At 43.2% G+C, this 19673-nt stretch overlaps 1 protein-coding gene across 5 annotated transcripts in view; it reads right to left on the minus strand.

Annotated features, from left to right (window-relative positions):
* The window catches only part of GABBR1 (gamma-aminobutyric acid type B receptor subunit 1), a 61711-nt gene that overhangs the window by 32199 nt on the left and 9839 nt on the right, over positions 1–19673 (minus strand). For 3 of the 5 annotated variants that reach the window (XM_071419556.1, XM_071419559.1, XM_071419558.1), the window contains exons 3-5: positions 19027–19187; positions 7938–8072; positions 1270–1440 (exon numbers count right to left, since the gene is read on the minus strand). In XM_071419556.1, coding sequence (XP_071275657.1) covers positions 1270–1440; positions 7938–8072; positions 19027–19187 — 467 coding nt within the window. Of the gene's footprint in view, positions 1–1269; positions 1441–7937; positions 8073–13693; positions 13809–18644; positions 18783–19026; positions 19188–19673 lie in introns of those variants that run through there. The other 2 variants (XM_071419560.1, XM_071419561.1) reach the window with 2 other exon arrangements.

Consider the following 19673-nt stretch of genomic DNA (forward strand, 5'->3'; position numbering starts at 1 on the left):
CACCATGAAGGAACCCAAGAAGAATTTTGGGGCCACCATGAAGGAACTCAAAAGGATTTTGGGGCCACCAAGGAGAATTTTGGGGCCATCAAAGAGGATCTCAAAGAGGATTTTGGGGCCACCAAAGAAGAACCCAAGAAGAATTTTGGGGCCACCAAGGAGGAACCCAAGGAGGATTTTGGGGCCACCAAGAAGAATTTTGAGGTCACCAAACCCAAGTTGAAATTCCATGAAGGTCTCGGAGCCCGGGCCGGTTTTGGGGCGCCCGGAGGCGTTTTTGGGGTTCCTGACGAGGTGAATTTTGGGAGCCAGCAAGGAGGAACCCAAGGAGGATTTTGGGGCCGCCAAAGAGGAACCTGAGGAGGATTTTGGGGCCACCAAGAAGAATTTTGGGGTCACCATGAAGGAACCCAAGGAGGAAATTTTGGGGCCACCAAAGAGGAACCCAAGGAGGATTTTGGGGTCACCATGAAGGAACCCGAGGAGGATTTTGGGGTCACCAAGAAGAATTTTGGGGCCACCAAGGAGGAAATTTTGGGGCCACCAAAGAGGAACCCAAGAAGAATTTTGGGGTCACCATGAAGGAACCCAAGGAGGAAATTTTGGGGCCATCAAGGAGGATCTCAAAGAGGATTTTGGGGCCACCAAAGAGGAACCCGAGAAGAATTTTGGAGTCACCAAACCCAAGTTGAAATTCCATGAAGATCTCAGACCCCGGGCCGTTTTCAGGGTGCCCGGTGCCGTTTTTGGGGTTCCTACCGAGGTGAAATTTGGGATCCACCAAGGAGGATTTTGAGGCCACCAAGAAGAATTTTGGGGTCACCAAGGAGGAACCCAAGGAGGATTTTGGGGCCATCAAGGAGGATCTCAAAGAAGATTTTGGGGCCACCAAGAAGAATTTTGGGGTCACTAAGGAGGAAATTTTGGGGCCATCAAAGAGGATCTCAAAGAGGATTTTGAGGCCACCAAGGAGGAACCCAAGAAGAATTTTGGGGTCACCAAACCCATGTTGAAATTCCATGAAGGTCTCGGACCCCGGGCCGGTTTCGGGGTGCCCGGTGCCGTTTTTGGGGTTCCTACTGAGGTGAATGTGGAGGCCACCAAGGAGGATTTTGGGGCCACCAAGGAGGAACCCAAGGAGGATTTTGGGTCCATCCTGAAGGAACTCAAGGAGGATTTTGGGGTCACCAAACCCAAACTGAAATTCCATGAAGATCTCAGATCCCGGGCCGTTTTCGGGGCGCCCGGTGGCGTTTTTGGGGTTCCTACCGAGGTGAAGACCTCCTCTGTCTGCTGGATGGTGGCGATCTTGGTCCAGCCCCACTTCTTGAAGAGCTGGACGCGCGTGGGGTTGTGCAGCGTGGCCGAGGGATGAGTCCGGAAAAACGTCGGGAAACGCCGGCGGTTGGAGAGCGCCGGGGAGCTGGAGCCGTACGACAGCTGGGGAGGCACCGAAAAGGGCAAAGTTTGGGGGGGTTTTGGTGATTTCGTGAAAAATTCATAAAAGATTTGGGGAAATCGTGAAAAAATCGAAGTTTTTGGGGGTTTTTGGGGTTTTGTTGGGGTTTTTTGGGGATTTTTTTGGTGATTTTTTGCAGGTTTTTTGGTGTTTTTTTTGAGTTTTTTTGGATTTCTTTGTGATTTTTGGAGGGTTTTTTTTTAATTTTTTTGGTGATTTTTTGGAGGTTTTTTGGGGATTTTTGGAGGTTTTTTTGGGGATTTTTGGAGGATTTTTTGGTGATTTTTTGGAGGTTTTTTGGTGATTTTTGGAGGGGTTTTTTTGGGATTTTTTTGGGTTTTTTTGGGATTTTTTTGGGATTTTTTGGGGTTTTTGGGGGGTTTGTTGGGGTTTGTTGGGGATTTTTTGGGGATTTTTTGCAGGTTTTTTGGTGGGTTTTTTTGAGTTTTTTTGGATTTTTTTGTGATTTTTGGAGGGGTTTTTTTGGATTTTTTTGGTGATTTTTGGGGATTTTTGGAGGTTTTTTTGGGGATTTTTTGGTGATTTTTTGGAGGTTTTTTGGTGATTTTTTGGAGGTTTTTTGGTGATTTTTGGAGGGGTTTTTTTGGGATTTTTTTTGGATTTTTTGGGGTTTTTGGGGGGTTTTTTGGGGTTTTTGGGGATTTTTTGGGGATTTTTTTGGGGGGATTTTTTTGTGATTTTTTTTTTAATTTTTTGGGGATTTTTTTTGAGATTTTTGGATTTTTTTGTGATTTTTGGAGGGTTTTTTGGGGATTTTTGGGGATTTTTTGGAGGTTTTTTGGTGATTTTTGGGGATTTTTTGGGATTTTTTGGAGAGTTTTTTTGGGATTTTTGGTGATTTTTTGGGGGATTTTTGGAGGTTTTGTCTGGATTTTTGGGGATTTTTTGGCTTTTTTGGGGGGATTTTTGGTGATTTTTTTTAGTGTTTTTGGGATTTTCATGTGATTTTTTTGAGCTTTTTTGGGGGATTTTTTGGAGGTTTTTTGGTGATTTTTTGGGGTTTTTTTGGAATTTTTTTGTGATTTTTTGGAGGTTTTTTGGTGATTTTTTTGAGGATTTTTGGGGATTTTGTGAGGTTTTTTGGGGGATTTTTGGTGATTTTTTGGAGGTTTTTTGGTGATTTTTTGGGGATTTTTGGGGATTTTTTTGGTGATTTTTTGTAGTTTTCTTTGGTATTTTTTGACGATTTTTTGGAGGTTTTTTTGGGAGTTTTGGGGAATTTTTCGGGGTTTTTTGGGGATTTTTTTGGGGTTTTTTGGGGATTTTTTGGTGATTTTTTTGGAGGTTTTTTTGGGATTTTTGGTGATCTTTTTGAGGATTTTTGGTGATTTTTGGAGGGTTTTTTGGTGATTTTTGGAGCGTTTTTTTGGGATTTTTGCGGATTTTTTGGTGATTTTTTTGGAGGTTTTTTGGTGTCTTTTGGGAGTTTTTTTTGAGGATTTTTTGTGATTTTTTGGAGAGTTTTTTGGGGATTTTTGGTGATTTTTTGGGGGAATTTTTGGAGTTTTTGTCTGGATTTTTGGGGATTTTTTGGCTTTTTTGGGGGGATTTTTGGTGATTTTTTGGTGATTTTTTTGGGATTTTTTGGGAATTTTTGGGGGATTTTTGGGGATTTTTGGGAGGTTGTTTTGGGGATTTTTGGAGGTTTTTTTGGGGATTTTTGGAGGGTTTTTTTGGATTTTTGGTGATTTTTTGGGGGGATTTTTGGAGTTTTTTTCTGGATTTTTGGTGATTTTTTGGGGTTTTTTTGGAATTTTTTTGTGATTTTTTGGAGGTTTTTTGGTGATTTGTTTGAGGATTTTTGGGGATTTTATGAGGTTTTTTTGGGGATTTTTTGGGAATTTTTTGGTGATTTTTTGTAGGGTTTTTTTTGGTATTTTTTGACGATTTTTTGGAGGGTTTTTGGGAGTTTTTGGGAATTTTTTGGGGTTTTTTTGGGATTTTTCGTGATTTTTGGAGGTTTTTTTGGGGATTTTTTGTGATTTTTTGGAGGTTTTTTGGGGATTTTTGGAGGTTTTTTGGGGATTTTTTGGGGATTTTTTTGGAGTTTTTTTCTGGATTTTCATGTGATTTTTTTGAGCTCTTTTTGGGGATTTTTGGGGATTTTTTGGAGGTTTTTGGGGGATTTTTGGGAGGGTTTTTGGGGATTTTTTTGGAGTTTTTTGGAAGTTTTTTGGGAATTTTTTTGGAGGTTTTTTTGGGCATTTTTGGAGTTTTTTTGGGGATTTTTGGGGATTTTTTGGAGTTTTTTGGGGATTTTTGGGGATTTTTGGGGATTTTTTTGGACTTTTTTGGGATTTTCTTGTGATTTTTTTGAGCTTTTTGGGGGGATTTTGGGGGATTTTTTGGAGCTTTTTTTGGGATTTTTGGTGATTTTTTTGGGATTTTTTTTTATTTTTTTGTGATCTTTTCGAGGTTTGTTGGGGATTTTTGGGGATTTTTTTGTGATATATTTTGGAGGTTTTTTGGGGATTTTTGGAGGTTTTTTGGGGATTTTTTGTGATTTTTTGGAGAGTTTTTTTGGGATTTTTGGTGATTTTTTGGGGGATTTTTGGAGTTTTTTTCTGGATTTTTGGGGATTTTTTGGAGGTTTTTTGGGGATTTTTTGGTGATTTTTTGGGGATTTTTTTGGAGGGTTTTTGGGGGATTTTGTGGTGATTTTTTGGAGGTTTTTTGGGGATTTTTTTGGAAGGATTTTGGGATTTTGGGGGAATTTTTTTGGCATTATTTGGGATTTTTGGGGATTTGGGAATGGGAATTTTGGAGATTTTTTTGAGATTTTTTTGGAATTTTTGGGGGATTTTTGTGGATTTTTTTTTTCTGGGATTTTTTTGACTTTTTTTGTTTTTTGGTTTTTTTTTTTTTTTTTAATTTTTATGGGATTTATTTGGGATTTTTTTTGAATTTTCCAGGGATTTTGGGGATTTTTTTTGAGAATCGGAATTTTGGGAATTTTGGCAGATGGGAATCGTTGGAATTTTGGGAATTTTGGGGTTATGGTGGGTCCGGAAAAACGTCGGGAAACGCCGGGGGTTGGGGAGCTGGGAACGCCCAAAAATTCCAAATTTTGGGGGGAATTTTTGGGGATTTTTAATTTTTTTTTAATTATTATTTTTGGGGGGATTTTGGGGGATTTGGGAATTGGAATTTTGGGAATTTGGGAGGTTGGGAATGGAGGCGGGAACAGGAATTTGGGGATGGGAATTGTGGGGATTTTGGGGATTTTTTGGGATTTTGGGAATTTTTGGGATTTGGCGATTGTGGGAATTTGGGAATTGTGGGAATTGTGGGAATTTGGGAATTGTGGGAATTTGGGAATTGTTGGAATGGGAATTTTGGGAATTGTGAGGATTTGAGGAATTTTGGGGATTTGGGATTTTGGGGAATTTTTGGTATTTTGGGAAGGGGAATTGTGGGAATTTTGGGTGGGAATTTTGGGAAATGTGGGAATGGGAAGCAGAATTTTGGGAATTGTGGGAATTTTAGGGATGGGAATTATGGGAATTTTTGGGAATGAGAATTTCAGGATTTTGGGGATTTGGGGGTTGTGGGAATTTTAGGAATTTGGGGATTTGGGAATTATGGGAATAATGGGAATTGTGGGAATTTTGAGGATTTAAAGATTTGGGAATTATGGGAAATATGGGAATGGTGAGGATTTGGGGATTTTGGGAATTGTGGAATTTTGGGGATTTTGGGATGGAAATTGTGGGAATTTTGGGAATTTGGGAATGGGAATTGTGGGAATTGTGGGAATGGGAATGGTGGGAATTTGAGAATTTGGGAATTTTGGGGCTTTTGGGGATAGGAATGGTGGGAATTTGGGAAATTTGGGAAATTTGGGAAATTTGGGAAATTTTGGGAATGGGAACTTGAGAATTTTGGGAATTTGGGAATTGTGGGAATTTTTGGAGTTTGGGAATTGTGGGAAATTGGGAATTTTGGGGATTTTGGGAGTTGTGGGAGTGGGAATTGGGATTTGGGAATTTTGGGAATTTGGGAATTTTGGGGATTTGGGAATTGTGGGATTTTGGGTATGGGGAAAGGAATTTTGGGAATTGGGGATTTGGGAATTGTGGGAATTTTTGGACATTTTGGGATTCGGGAAGGGGAATTGTGGGAATTGAGATTTTGGGAATTTTTGGGAATGGGAATTGGGGACATTGTGGGGATTTGGGAATTATGGGAAATATGGGAATGGTGGGAATGGGAATTTTGGAAATTTAGGAATTATGGGAAATACGGGAATGGTGGGAAAGGGAAGGGGAATTTTGGGAATTTTGGGAATTTTGGGAATTTTGGGAATGGAGAGTGACAGGAAAAATCTGGGAAGAACAAGGTGGGAATTTTGGGAATGGGAGTGACGGGAAGGACGCCCCCAAAATCCCCAAAATTCCCCCCAAAAAATTCCCCAAAGATCCATAAATGGTGCAAAAGTTTTTATTTTATTGAACAAAAAAAAATTCAAGGAAATGTTATTTAAATTTTGGAAAAATCGGTAAAGAATCATTTTCACAATTTTCCCCTAAATTCTCAAAATATTACAAAAAAAATTTAAAAATTAAAAAAGGTTTTAAGAATCCCCAAAAATTTCGCCCCCCCCAAAAAATTCTTTTAAAAATCCAGAATAAAAGCCCCAAAATCCAGAAAATCCCCCCCAAAATCCCCCAAAAATTGGAAAAAAAATGGCCCCAAAAAATCTTAAAAAAACCCCAAAAATTGGGTAAAAAATCCAAAGAAGAACCCCAAAAATTCTTGAAAAATCCCCAAAATTCAGAATATTCACAAAGAAATTTAAAATTAAAAGAAATCCAGAAAATGCCAAAAAAATCCCCACCAAATAAATCCCTTAAAATCCAAATAAATATCCCCAAAAATTCTTTTAAAATCCCTCAAAAAATCCTGAAAATTCCCCAAAAAATCCTGAAAAATTAAAGAAAAAATTCCAGAATATTCACCAAAAAAAAATCTTCCCAAAATCCAGAAAATTCCCAAAAATTCCAACACAAAAAAAAATCCCAAAATATTTTTAAAAATTGGAAAAATAAAAAAAAAAATCCCAAAACTTCCCCCCAAAAATCCCCCAAAAATTAAAAGAAAAAATCCCAAAATATTTTTTTAAAATTGGAAAAAAAAAAATCCCCAATATTCCCCCAAAAAAGTTGAAAAAAATCCCAAAAGATTTTTTAAAAATTGGAAAAAACTTTTTAAAAAATTTAAAAACCCAAAAAAAATCCCTAAACTTCAGAAAAAAATTCCCAACAAATTTCAAATATGACCCAAAAATTCCCCAAAAATATTCCCCCAAAAATTTAACACAAATCCCAACATATTTTCAAAAAAATGAAAAAAAAAAGAAAAAATTTTGAAAAACAATTTTTAAAATAAAATAAAACCAAAAAAAATCCCCAAAAATATTCTCAAAAAAATTTAACACAAATCTCAAAATATTTTAAAAAATTTGAAAAAGAAATGAAAACAATTTTGATAAAAAATTTTTAAAATAAAATAAAAACCAAAAATTCACCAAAAATATTCCCCCCCAAAAAATTTAACACAAATCCCAAAATATTTATAAAATATTGGAAAAAAAGGAAAAAAAATTGGATTAAAAAACATTAAAAATAAAATTAAAAAAAAATCACCAAAAATATTCTCAAAAAAATTAATTCAAATCCCAAAATATATTTTAAAAATTTGGAAATAAAAAGGAAAAATTTTGAAAAAAAAATTTAAAAATAAAAACCTAAAAAAATCACCAAAAATATTCTCAAAAAAATTTTAACACAAATCCCAACATATTTTAAAAAAATGAAAAAAAAAGAAAAAAATTTGAAAAAAAAATTTTAAAATAAAATAAAAACCAAAAAATCAGCAAAAATCTTCCCCCCCCAAAAATTTAACATAAATCCCAAAATATGTTTTAAAAATTTGAAAAAAAATGAAAAAAATTTTGAAAATAAATTTTAAAAATGAAATAAAACCCAAAAAATCACCAAAAATATTCTCAAAAAAAATTAACTCCAATCCCAAAATTTTAAAAAAATGAAAAAAAAGAAAAAATTTTGAAAACAAATTTTTAAAATAAAATAAAACCAAAAAAAATCCCCAAAAATATTCTCAAAAAAATTTTAACACAAATCTCAAAATTTTAAAAAATTGAAAATAAAAAAGAAAAAAATTAAAACAAAAAAAAACCCAAAAAAACCCAAAAAAACCCCAAAATTTCATTTTAAAAATTTGGAGAAAAAAAAGGAAAAAAATTGGCTTAAAAAAATTAAAAAATCAAAAAAAAACCCTCAAAAATTCACCAAAAAATCCCCAAAACGCACCGAAAAAAAATCCCAAAAAATCCCCAAAAATTCCCACACCGCAACCATCCCAAAAACTCCCGATTTTTTCCCAAAAACTCCCAAATTTTCCCAAAAATTCTCGATTTTGCCCCAAAATTCCTCACCACGGTGACGTTCCAGATGCGGGCGGCCTCGGCCACCAGGGTGGAGACGCTGGAGCAGCCGGGCATGAGGATGATCTTGAACGGGAGATTGTAGAGCAGCTCGTAGAGGAGCTTGGTGGCCTGGCCGGGGTCACACTGAGGGGACAATTGGGGACAATTGGGGACAATCCCAGTTTAACCAGTAACCACCAGTGCCAGGGGAAAAAATCCCAAAATTTGCACCCAAACGGCCCCAAAAACCCCAGAAAATGCCCCAAGAACGCCCAAATCCAAGATGGCGCCAGGTGGGACCAGGGTGACACTGAGGGGACAATTGGGGACAATTCCAGTTCAACCAGTAACCACCAGTTCCAGACCAGTTCCAGACCAGTTCCAACCCAAAAATCCCAAAATTCCCAAAAAAACCATCCCAAAATGTCCCCAAAAACCCCAGGAAACGCCCCAAGAACGCCCAAATCCAAGATGGCGCCAGGTGGGACCAGGGTCACACTGAGGGGACAATTGGGGACAATCGGGGACAATCCCAGTTCAACCAGTAACCACCAGTGCCAGGGAAAAAAACCCCAAAATTTGCACCCAAAATGGCCCCAAAATGGCCCCAAAAACCCCAAAAATTCAAGGTTGGACCCAGCAATTCAAGATGGCGCCAGGTGGGACCTGGGTCACACTGAGGGGACAATCGGGGACAATCGGGGACAATCCCAGTTCAACCAGTAACTCCCAGTTCCAGACCAGTTCCAACCCAAAAATCCCAAAATTCCCAAGAAAATCACCCCAAAAACCCCCAAAACTGCCCCAAAATCCAAGGTTGGACCCATAAACTCCAGGTGACCCCAGGTGTGACCATGAGAGTTTGGTGGCCTGGCCGGGGTCACACTGAGGGGACAATCGGGGACAATCGGGGACAATCCCAGTTTAACCAGTAACCACCAGTTCCAGGGAAAAAAACCCCAAAATTTGCACCCAAATTGCCCCAAAAAACCCAAAAAATGCCCTAAAATGGCCCCAAAACCCCAAAAAATCCAAGGATGGAGCCATCAGTTCAAGGACATTGAGGGGACAATTGGGGACAATCGGGGACAATCCCAGTTCAACCAGTAACCACCAGTGCCAGGGAAAAAAACCCCAAAATTTGCACCCAAACGGCCCCAAAATGGCCCCAAAAACTTCAAAAAACCATCAAAAAATGATCTCAAAAACCCAAGGATGGAGCCACCAATTCAAGGACATTGAGGGGACAATCGGGGACAATTGGGGACAATCGGGGACAATCCCAGTTTAACCAGTAACCACCAGTTCCAGACCAGTTCCAACCCAAAAATCCCAAAAATTGCCCCAAAATGGCCCCAAAAAACCCAAAAATTCAAGGTTGGACCCAAAAATCCAAGATGGCACCAGGTGGAGCTTGGTGGCCTGGCCGGGGACACACTGAGGGGACAATCGGGGACAATCGGGGACAATCCCAGTTCAACCAGTAACTCCCAGTTCCAGGGAAAAAACCCCAAAATTTGCACCCAAATTGACCCAAAATGGCCCCAAAAACTTCAAAAAACCATGAAAAAATGATCTCAAAAACCCCAAAAATCCAAGGATGGAGCCACCAGTTCAAGGACATTGAGGGGACAATCGGGGACAATCGGGGACAATCCCAGTTCAACCAGTAACCACCAGTGCCAGGGGAAAAAACCCCAAAATTTGCACCCAAAATGGCCCCAAAATGGCCCCAAAATGGCCCAAAAACCCCAGAAAACGCCCCAAGAACGCCCAAAATCCAAGATGGCGCCAGGTGGGACCAGGGTCACACTGAGGGGACAATCGGGGACAATCGGGGACAATCCCAGTTCAACCAGTAACCACCAGTTCCACACCAGTTCCAACCCAAAAATCCCAAAATTCCCAAGAAAATCACCCCAAAACCCCCAAAACTGCCCCAAAATCCAAGGTTGGACCCATAAACTCCAGGTGACCCCAGGTGTGACCATGAGAGTTTGGTGGCCTGGCCGGGGTCACACTGAGGGGACAATCGGGGACAATCGGGGACAATCCCAGTTCAACCAGTAACCACCAGTGCCAGGGGAAAAACCCCAAAATTTGCACCCAAACGGCCCCAAAATGGCCCCAAAAAACCCAAAAAATGCCCAAAAATGGCCCCAAAACCCCAAAAAATCCAAGGATGGAGCCATCAGTTCAAGGACATTGAGGGGACAATTGGGGACAATCGGGGACAATCCCAGTTTAACCAGTAACCACCAGTTCCAGACCAGTTCCAACCCAAAAATCCCAAAAATTGCCCCAAAATGGCCCCAAAAACCCAAAAATTCAAGGTTGGACCCAAAAATCCAAGATGGCACCAGGTGGAGCTTGGTGGCCTGGCCGGGGTCACACTGAGGGGACAATCGGGGACAATCGGGGACAATCCCAGTTTAACCAGTAACCACCAGTGCCAGGGAAAAAACCCCAAAATTCCCCAAAAAAAACATCCCAAAATGGCCCCAAAAACCACAAAATGGCCCCGAAATCCAAGGTTGGACCAAGAACTTCAAGGATGGCACCAGGAGGGACCAGGGTCACACTGAGGGGACAATCGGGGACAATCGGGGACAATCCCAGTTCAACCAGTAACCACCAGTTCCAGGGAAAAAAACCCCAAAATTTGCACCCAAACAGCCCCACAATGGCCCCAAAAAACCCAAAAAATGCCCAAAAATGGCCCCAAAACCCCAAAAAATCCAAGGATGGAGCCACCAATTCAAGGACATTGAGGGGACAATTGGGGACAATTGGGGACAATCCCAGTTTAACCAGTAACCACCAGTTCCAGACCAGTTCCAACCCAAAAATCCCAAAAATTGCCCCAAAATGGCCCCAAAAACCCAAAAATTCAAGGATGGACCCCAAAATCCAAGATGGCGCCAGGTGGGACTTGGTGGCCTGGCCGGGGTCACACTGAGGGGACAATTGGGGACAATCGGGGACAATCCCAGTTCAACCAGTAACCACCAGTGCCAGGGGAAAAAACCCCAAAATTTGCACCCAAACGGCCCCAAAAAATCCCATTTTCAACACCAAAAAAATCCCAATTTTATCAAAAAAAATCCCATTTTTAACCCCAAAAAATCCCATTTTTTAATTTAAAAAAATCCCATATGTTATCCCAAAATTCCCAATTTTCACCCCCAAAAAATCCAATTTTCAACCCCCAAAAGTTCATATTTTTTATCCAAAAAATCCCATTTTTATCCAAAAAATCCCATTTTCAACCCCAAAAAAATCCCATTTTCAACCCCAAAATTCCCATTTTTCAACCCCAAAAATCTCAATTTTTATCCAAAAAAAAATCCCATTTTTTATCCAAAAATTCCCAATTTTCACCCCCCAGAAATTCATATTTTTTATCCAAAAAATCCCAATTTTCACCCCCCAAAAATTCATAATTTTTATCCAAAAAAATCCCATTTTTTGCCATGGCAACGCCCAGCAGCATCCCCGGGGTTGCCATGGAAACGCTCAGGAGCATCCCCGGGGTTGCCATGGAGACGCTCTCAGCATCCCCGGGGTTGCCATGGCAACGGCGCTGGGATGGGAAAGGGGGGGGGGTGGGGATTTTAGGGGGGTTTGGGAGGGACGAAAATTTGGGATCAAATCGGGGGAAATTTGGGGGATTTGGGGAAAAAAATTGGGGGAAAGTTTGGGATTTTTGAGAAAAAATTTGGGGGAAAGTTTGGGATTTTTTGGGGGAAATTTGGGGTTTTTGGGGGAAAATGTTGGGATTTTTAGGGGAAAAAAAAATTGGGATTTTTGGGGTGAAATTTGGGGAATTTTGGGGGGAAAATTTGGGATTTTTGGGTGGAAAATTTTGGGGGAAAAGTTGGGATTTTTGGGGGGGAAATTTGGGATATTTTTGGAGAAAATTTGGGATTTTTGAGAAAAAATTTGGGGGGAAAAATTGGGGGTTTTTTGGGAGAAAAATTTGGGATTTTTGGGGAGAAAAATTTGGGATTTTTGGGGGGAAATTTGGGGACTTTTGGGGGAAAAATTTGGGATATTTTTGGGGGGGAAATTTGGGATATTTTTGGGGAAAATTTGGGTTTTTTGGGGGGGAAAGTTTGGGGGAAAATTGGGGTTTTTGGGGGGAAAATTTGGGGATTTTGGGGGGAAAAAATTGGGGTTTTTGAGGGAAAAGTTTGGGGGAAATTTGGGATTTTGGGGGGAAAAATTTGGGGTTTTTGAGGGAGAAGTTTGGGGGGAAATTGGGGTTTTTTGGGGGGAAGAATTTGGGAGTTTTTTGGGGAAAATTTTGGGATTTTTGGGGGAAAAATTGGGAATTTTAGGGGGAAAATGTTGGGGGTTTTGTGGGGAAAATTTGGGAGTTTTTGGGGGAAAAATTTGGGATTTTTGGGGGGAAAATTGAGATTTTGGGGCCAAAAATGCCGGCCCCAATCCCAAATCCCTGCCCCAAATCCTGATCCCATTCTTGACCTCCTGCCCTAAATCCCAACCCTGTCCCGGTGACCCCAAAACTGATCCCAAAACTGACCCCAATCCCATCCCAATGACCCCAAAACTGACCCCAAAATTCACCCCAATCCCAAAATTCACCCCAATCCCAAATCCCAAACTCACCCCAATCCCATGCCGGTGACCCCAAATCTGACCCCAAACTCACCCAAATCCCAAATCCCAAATCCCAAACCTGACCCCAATCTCATCCTGATAACCCCAAAACCGACCCCAAAATTCACCCCAATCCCAAAATTCACCCAAATCCCAAACCTGACCCCAATCCCATCCCAGTGTCCCTAAAACCGACCCCAAACCTGACCCCAGTCCCAAATCCCAAATCCCAAATCCCAAATCCCAAACTGACCCCAAACTCATCCTGACAACCCCAAAATTGACCCCAAAATTCACCCCAATCCCGAATCCCGAATCCCAAATCCCAAATCCCAAACCGACCCCAATCCCATCCCAATAACCCCAAATCTGACCCCAAAATTCCCCCCAATCCCAAATCCCAAATTTCACCCACCCCAATCCCATCCTGGTGTCCCCACATTCGGCCAGGACGTCCCCAGACCCCAATTTCTGACCCCAAATCCCAACTTCCTGACCCCAAAACCCCAAAACCCCAAATTTGGACCCCAAAACCCCCAAAATCCCAAATTTGGACCCCAAATTTCCATTTTTTCACCCCAAATTTCCATTTTTTCACCCCAAATCTCCTCACCTCGCTTGTTGATGCTCTCCAACCCCAACTTTCGACCCCAAATCCCCAAATCTTGACCCAAAACCTCCGCATTTTGACCAAAAACTGCGATTTTTGGCCCAAAACCCCAAAATCCCAAATTTTGACCCGAAATCCCAATTTTTGACCCCAAAATCCCAAATTTTTGACCCCAAATCCCCCACCTTGCTGTGGCAGATGAGCGGCGCTCGTTGATGTTCTCCAACCCTTGCTCCTCACCCAAAATCTCCAATTTTTGGCCCCAAAAACCGCAATTTTTGACCCTAAAACCCCAATTTTTTCCCAAAACTCCCAAATTTCACCCCAAATCCCCTGACCTTGCTGCCATAGTGGATGAGCGGCGCTCATTGACATTCTACCAACCCCAACTTTTGACCCCAAATCTTGACCCCGAAACCCCAAATTTTCACTCTAAAACCCCCAATTTTTTTCCCAAAAACCCCAATTTTTTTCCCCAAAACCCCAAATTTTTTCCCAAAACTCCATTTTTCCACCCCAAACCCCCTCTGACCTTGCTGTCGTAGTGGATGAGGCGCAGCTCGTAGTCGGGCAGGATGTCCCATCCCTCGTTGATGTTCTCCAACCCCAAACTTCTGACCCCAAATCCCGACCCAAAACCTCAAATTTTCACTCTAAAAACCACAATTTTTTCCCCAAAAACCCCAAATTTTTTCCCAAAACCCCCAAATTTCACCCCGAATTTCCTGACCTTGCTGTCGTAGTGGATGAGGCGCAGCTCGTAGTCGGGCAGGATGTCCCATCCCTCATTGATGTCCTCCAACCCCAACTTCTGACCCCAAATCCCCAAATCTTGACCCCAAATCCCCAAATCTTGACCCGAAATCACTGATTTTTGACCCAAACCCCAAATCCCCAAATTTTAACCCAAAATCCCAATTTTTTGACCCAAAATCCCTCACCTTTCCCCTTGCTGCCGTAGTGGATGAACGGCGCTCATTGATGTCCTCCAACCCAAACTTCTGACCCCAAATCTTGACCCCACAACCCCAAATTTTTTCCCAAAACTCCCAAATTTCACCCCAAATTTCCTGACCTTGCTGCCATAGTGGATGAACGGCGCTTGTTGATGTTCTCCAACCCCAACTTTTGGCCCCAAATCTTGACCCCCAAAACCTCAACTTTTGACCGTAAAATCCCGTGTTTTTTTCCCAAAAATCCCATTTTTTTTTTCCCAAAATCCCACTTTTTCACCCCAAATCTCCTCTGCAGTGGACGACCCTGAGCTCATCGTCGGGCAGGATGCCCCAGCCTTCGTTGATGTCCTCCAACCCCAACTTTTGACCCCAAAACCTCAAACTTTCACCATAAAACCCCAACTTTTGACCATAAAATCCCGTTTTTTTTTCCCAAAACTCCCAAATTTCACCCCAAATTTCCTGACCTTGCTGTCGTAGTGGATGAGGCGCAGCTCGTAGTCGGGCAGGATGTCCCATCCCTCATTGATGTCCTCCAACCCCAACTTTTGACCCCAAATCCCGACCCGCAATCGCCGATTTTTGCCCCAAATCCCAAAACCCCAAATTTTGACCCAAAACCCCAATTTTTGACCCCAAAATCCCAAATTTTGACCCCAAATCCCTCACCTTGCTGTGGCAGATGAGTGGGGTTTGTTGATGTTCTCCAACCCCAACTTTTGACCGCAACCCCTCAAACTTTCACTATAAAACCTCAACTTTTGACCGTAAAATCCCGGGTTTTTTCCCCAAAACCCCAAATTTTTTCCCCAAAACCCCCAAATTTCACCCCGATTTTTCTGACCTTGCTGTCGTAGTGGATGAGGCGCAGCTCGTAGTCGGGCAGGATGTCCCATCCCTCACTGATGTTCTCCAACCCCAACTTCTGACCCCAAATCCCGACCCAAAACCTCAAATTTTCACTCTAAAAACCACAATTTTTTTCCCAAAAACCCCAAATTTTTCCCCAAAACCCCAATTTTTCACCCCAAATTTCCTGACCTTGCTGTCGTAGTGGATGAGGCGCAGCTCGTAGTCGGGCAGGATGTCCCATCCCTCATTGATGTCCTCCAACCCCAAACTTCTGACCCCAAATCCCCAAATCTTGACCCAAAATCTCCGTGTTTTGATCCAAAACTACGATTCTTACCCCAAACCCCAAAACCCCAAATTTTGACCCAAAATCCCAAATTTTGACCCCAAATCCCTCACCTTGCTGTGGCAGATGAGTGGGGTTTGTTGATGTTCTCCAACCCCAACTTTTGACCCCAACCCCTCAAACTTTCACTATAAAACCTCAACTTTTGACCGTAAAATCCCGGGTTTTTTCCCCAAAACCCCAAATTTTTTCCCAAAACTCCCAAATTTCACCCCAAACCCCCTCTAACCTTGCTGTCGTAGTGGATGAGGCGCAGCTCGTAGTCGGGCAGGATGTCCCATCCCTCATTGATGTCCTCCAACCCCAATTCCCACCATTCTCAACCCCGGTTTCTGAGCCCAAATCCTCGATTTTTGATCCAAAACCGCTGATTTTTGACCCAAACCCCAAATCCCCAAATTTTGACCCAAAACCCTAAATTTTGACCCAAAATCCCAAATTTTGACCCCAAATGCCCCACCTCGCCATAGCAGATGAGCGGCGCTCGTTGATGTTCTCCAACCCAAACTTCTGACCCCAAATCCCCAAATCTTGACCCAAAACCTCCGCATTTTGACCAAAAACTGCGATTTTTGGCCCAAAACCCCAAAATCCCAAATTTTGACCCGAAATCCCAATTTTTGACCCCAAAATCCCAAATTTTTGACCCCAAATCCCCCACCTTGCTGTGGCAGATGAGCGGCGCTCGTTGATGTTCTCCAACCCTTGCTCCTCACCCAAAATCTCCAATTTTTGGCCCCAAAAACCGCAATTTTTGACCCTAAAACCCCAAATTTTTCCCCAAAACCCCACTTTTTCACCCCAAACCCCCTCTGACCTTGCTGTCGTAGTGGATGAGGCGCAGCTCGTAGTCGGGCAGGATGTCCCATCCCTCATTGATGTCCTCCAACCCCAAACTTCTGACCCCAAATCTTGACCCCACAACCCCAAATTTTTTCCCAAAACTCCCAAATTTCACCCCGAATTTCCTCACCTTGCTGCCGTAGCAGATGAGCGGCGCTCATTGACGTTCTACCAACCCCAACTTTTGACCCCAAATCTTGACTCCCACAACCCCAAATCTTGACCATAAAACCCCAACTTTTCACTCTAAAACCCCAACTTTTGACCATAAAACCCCAATTTTTTTCCCAAAATCCCACTTTTTCACCCCGAATTCCCTCACCTTGCTGTCGTAGTGGATGAGGCGCAGCTCGTAGTCGGGCAGGATGTCCCATCCCTCATTGATGTCCTCCAACCCCAAACTTCTGACCCCAAATCCCGACCCAAAACCTCAAATTTTCACTCTAAAACCCCCAATTTTTTCCCCCAAAATCCCATTTTTTTTCCCCAAAACTCCACTTTTTCACCCCGAATTTCCTGACCTTGCTGTCGTAGTGGATGAGGCGCAGCTCGTAGTCGGGCAGGATGTCCCATCCCTCATTGATGTCCTCCAACCCCAAACTTCTGACCCCAAATCCCCAACTTTTGACCCCAAAACCTCAAATTTTCACTCTAAAAACCACAATTTTTTCCCCAAAAACCCCAAATTTTTTCCCCAAAACCCCACTTTTTCACCCCGAATTTCCCGACCTTGCTGCCATAGTGGATGAACGGCGCTCGTTGATGTTCTCCAACCCCAAACTTTTGACCCCAAATCCCGACCCCACAACCCCAAATTTTCACCCTAAAACCTCACTTTTTTCCCCCAAAATCCCGGGATTTTTCCCCAAATTCCTGGGTTTTTTTCCCAAAACTCCCAAATTTCACCCCAAACTTTCTGACCTTGCTGCCATAGTGGATGAATGGTGCTCGTTGATGTTCTCCAACCCCAACTTTTGACCCCAACTTTTGACCCCAAAACCTCAAACTTTCACTCTAAAACCCCATTTTTTTTTCCCAAAACCCCACTTTTTCACCCCAAATTTCCTGACCTTGCTGTCGTAGTGGATGAGGCGCAGCTCGTAGTCGGGCAGGATGTCCCATCCCTCATTGATGTCCTCCAACCCCAAACTTCTGACCCCAAATCCCCAAATCTTGACCCCAAATCCCCAAATCTTGACCCGAAATCACTGATTTTTGACCCAAACCCCAAATCCCCAAATTTTAACCCAAAATCCCAATTTTTTGACCCAAAATCCCTCACCTTTCCCCTTGCTGCCGTAGTGGATGAACGGCGCTCATTGATGTCCTCCAACCCAAACTTCTGACCCCAAATCTTGACCCCACAACCCCAAATTTTTTCCCAAAACTCCCAAATTTCACCCCAAATTTCCTGACCTTGCTGCCATAGTGGATGAACGGCGCTTGTTGATGTTCTCCAACCCCAACTTTTGACCCCAAATCTTGACCCCCAAAACCTCAACTTTTGACCGTAAAATCCCGGGTTTTTTCCCCAAAACCCCAAATTTTTTCCCAAAACTCCATTTTTTCACCCCAAACCCCCTCTGACCTTGCTGTCGTAGTGGATGAGGCGCAGCTCGTAGTCGGGCAGGATGTCCCATCCCTCGTTGATGTCCTCCAACCCCAAACTTCTGACCCCAAAATCCCAAATCTTGACCCAAAACCTCCGCGATTTGATCCAAAACACCGATTCTTACCCCAAACCCCAAAACCCCAAATTTTGACCCCAAATCCCAAATTTTGACCCCAAATCCCCCACCTTGCTATAGCAGATGAGCGGCGCTCGTTGATGTTCTCCAACCCCAACTTTTGACCCCAAATCCCGACCCCAAAACCCCAACTTTTGACCATAAAACCCCAACTTTTGACCGTAAAATCCTGGGGTTTTTTCCCAAAATCCCACTTTTTCACCCCAAATCTCCTCTGCAGTGGATGAGATAGAGCTCGTATTTGGGCAGGATGTTCCAGTGCTCGTTGATGTTTCCAACCCCAACTTCTGACCCCTAATCCCCAACTTTTGACCCCAAAACCTCAAACTTTCACTCTAAAACCCCATTTTTTTTTCCCAAAACCCCACTTTTTCACCCCGAATTTCCTGACCTTGCTGTCGTAGTGGATGAGGCGCAGCTCGTAGTCGGGCAGGATGTCCCATCCCTCATTGATGTTCTCCAACCCCAACTTCTGACCCCAAATCTTGACCCCACAACCCCAAATTTTTTCCCAAAACTCCCAAATTTCACCCCGAATTTCCTCACCTTGCTGCCGTAGCAGATGAGCGGCGCTCATTGACGTTCTACCAACCCCAACTTTTGACCCCAAATCTTGACTCCCACAACCGCAACTTTTCACCATAAAACCCCAAATTTTCACTATAAAACCCCCAATTTTTTCCCCAAAACCCCAAATTTTTCCCCAAAATCCCCAAATTTCACCCCAAATTTCCTGACCTTGCTGTCGTAGTGGATGAGGCGCAGCTCGTAGTCGGGCAGGATGTCGCGGCGCTCGTTGATGTCCTCCAACCCCAAACTTCTGACCCCAAATCCCCAAATCTTGACCCAAAATCTCCGCATTTTGATCCAAAACTACGATTCTTACCCCAAACCCCAAAACCCCAAATTTTGACCCAAAACCCCAATTTTTTGCTCCAAATCCCCTGACCTTGCTGCCATAGTGGATGAGCGGCGCTCATTGACATTCTACCAACCCCAACTTTTGACCCCAAATCTTGACCCCGAAACCCCAAATTTTCACTCTAAAACCCCCAAATTTTTTCCCCAAAACCCCAAATTTTTTCCCCAAAACTCCAAATTTCACCCCGAATTCCCTGACCTTGCTGTCGTAGTGGATGAGGCGCAGCTCGTAGTCGGGCAGGATGTCGCGGCGCTCGTTGATGTCCTCCAGGGCCATCCTGACGGCCGGCAGGCACGCCTGCCCGCCCGGCCACCCGCCGGACATGGGGAACAGCGCCCCCACGTGCACGGATTTCCTCCCTGCGCCCCAGAGCGGCCCCAGCAGTGACCCCAGAAGGGCCACGCGGAGCCACGGGGCCGCTGCTGCCTTGGGGGCCATGGCCGGGGTTCAGAGCCAGAGGGGCATGGGCGGGGGTTTGGGGGGGTTTTTGGGGGGAAATTGGGGTTTTTTTGGGGTTTTTTAGGGGGGGGGTTTTGGGGGGAAAATTGGGGGTTTTGGGGTTTTTAGGGGGGGTTTTTAGGGGGGGTTTGGGGTTTTTTTGGGGGGTTTTGGGAGGGTTGGGCGAGAGGGGAGAGGGGGGGTTTCCGGGAGAAATTTGGGGTTTTCAGGGGAAATTTGGGGTTTTTGGGAGAAATTTGGGGTTTTTGGGGGAAATTAGGGGTTTTTTTTGGGTTTTTTTTAGGGGGGTTTTGGGGTTTTTTTTGTGGGGTTTCTGGAAGGGTTGGGGAGGGGAGAGGGAGAGGGGGGTTTGAGATTTCCGGGGGAAATTTGGGATTTTCAGGGGA

This window comes from Agelaius tricolor, unplaced genomic scaffold (genome assembly GCF_023055355.1).
Source record: "Agelaius tricolor isolate 1412-34295 unplaced genomic scaffold, bAgeTri1.0.p SCAF_110, whole genome shotgun sequence".
NCBI lineage: Eukaryota > Metazoa > Chordata > Aves > Passeriformes > Icteridae > Agelaius > Agelaius tricolor.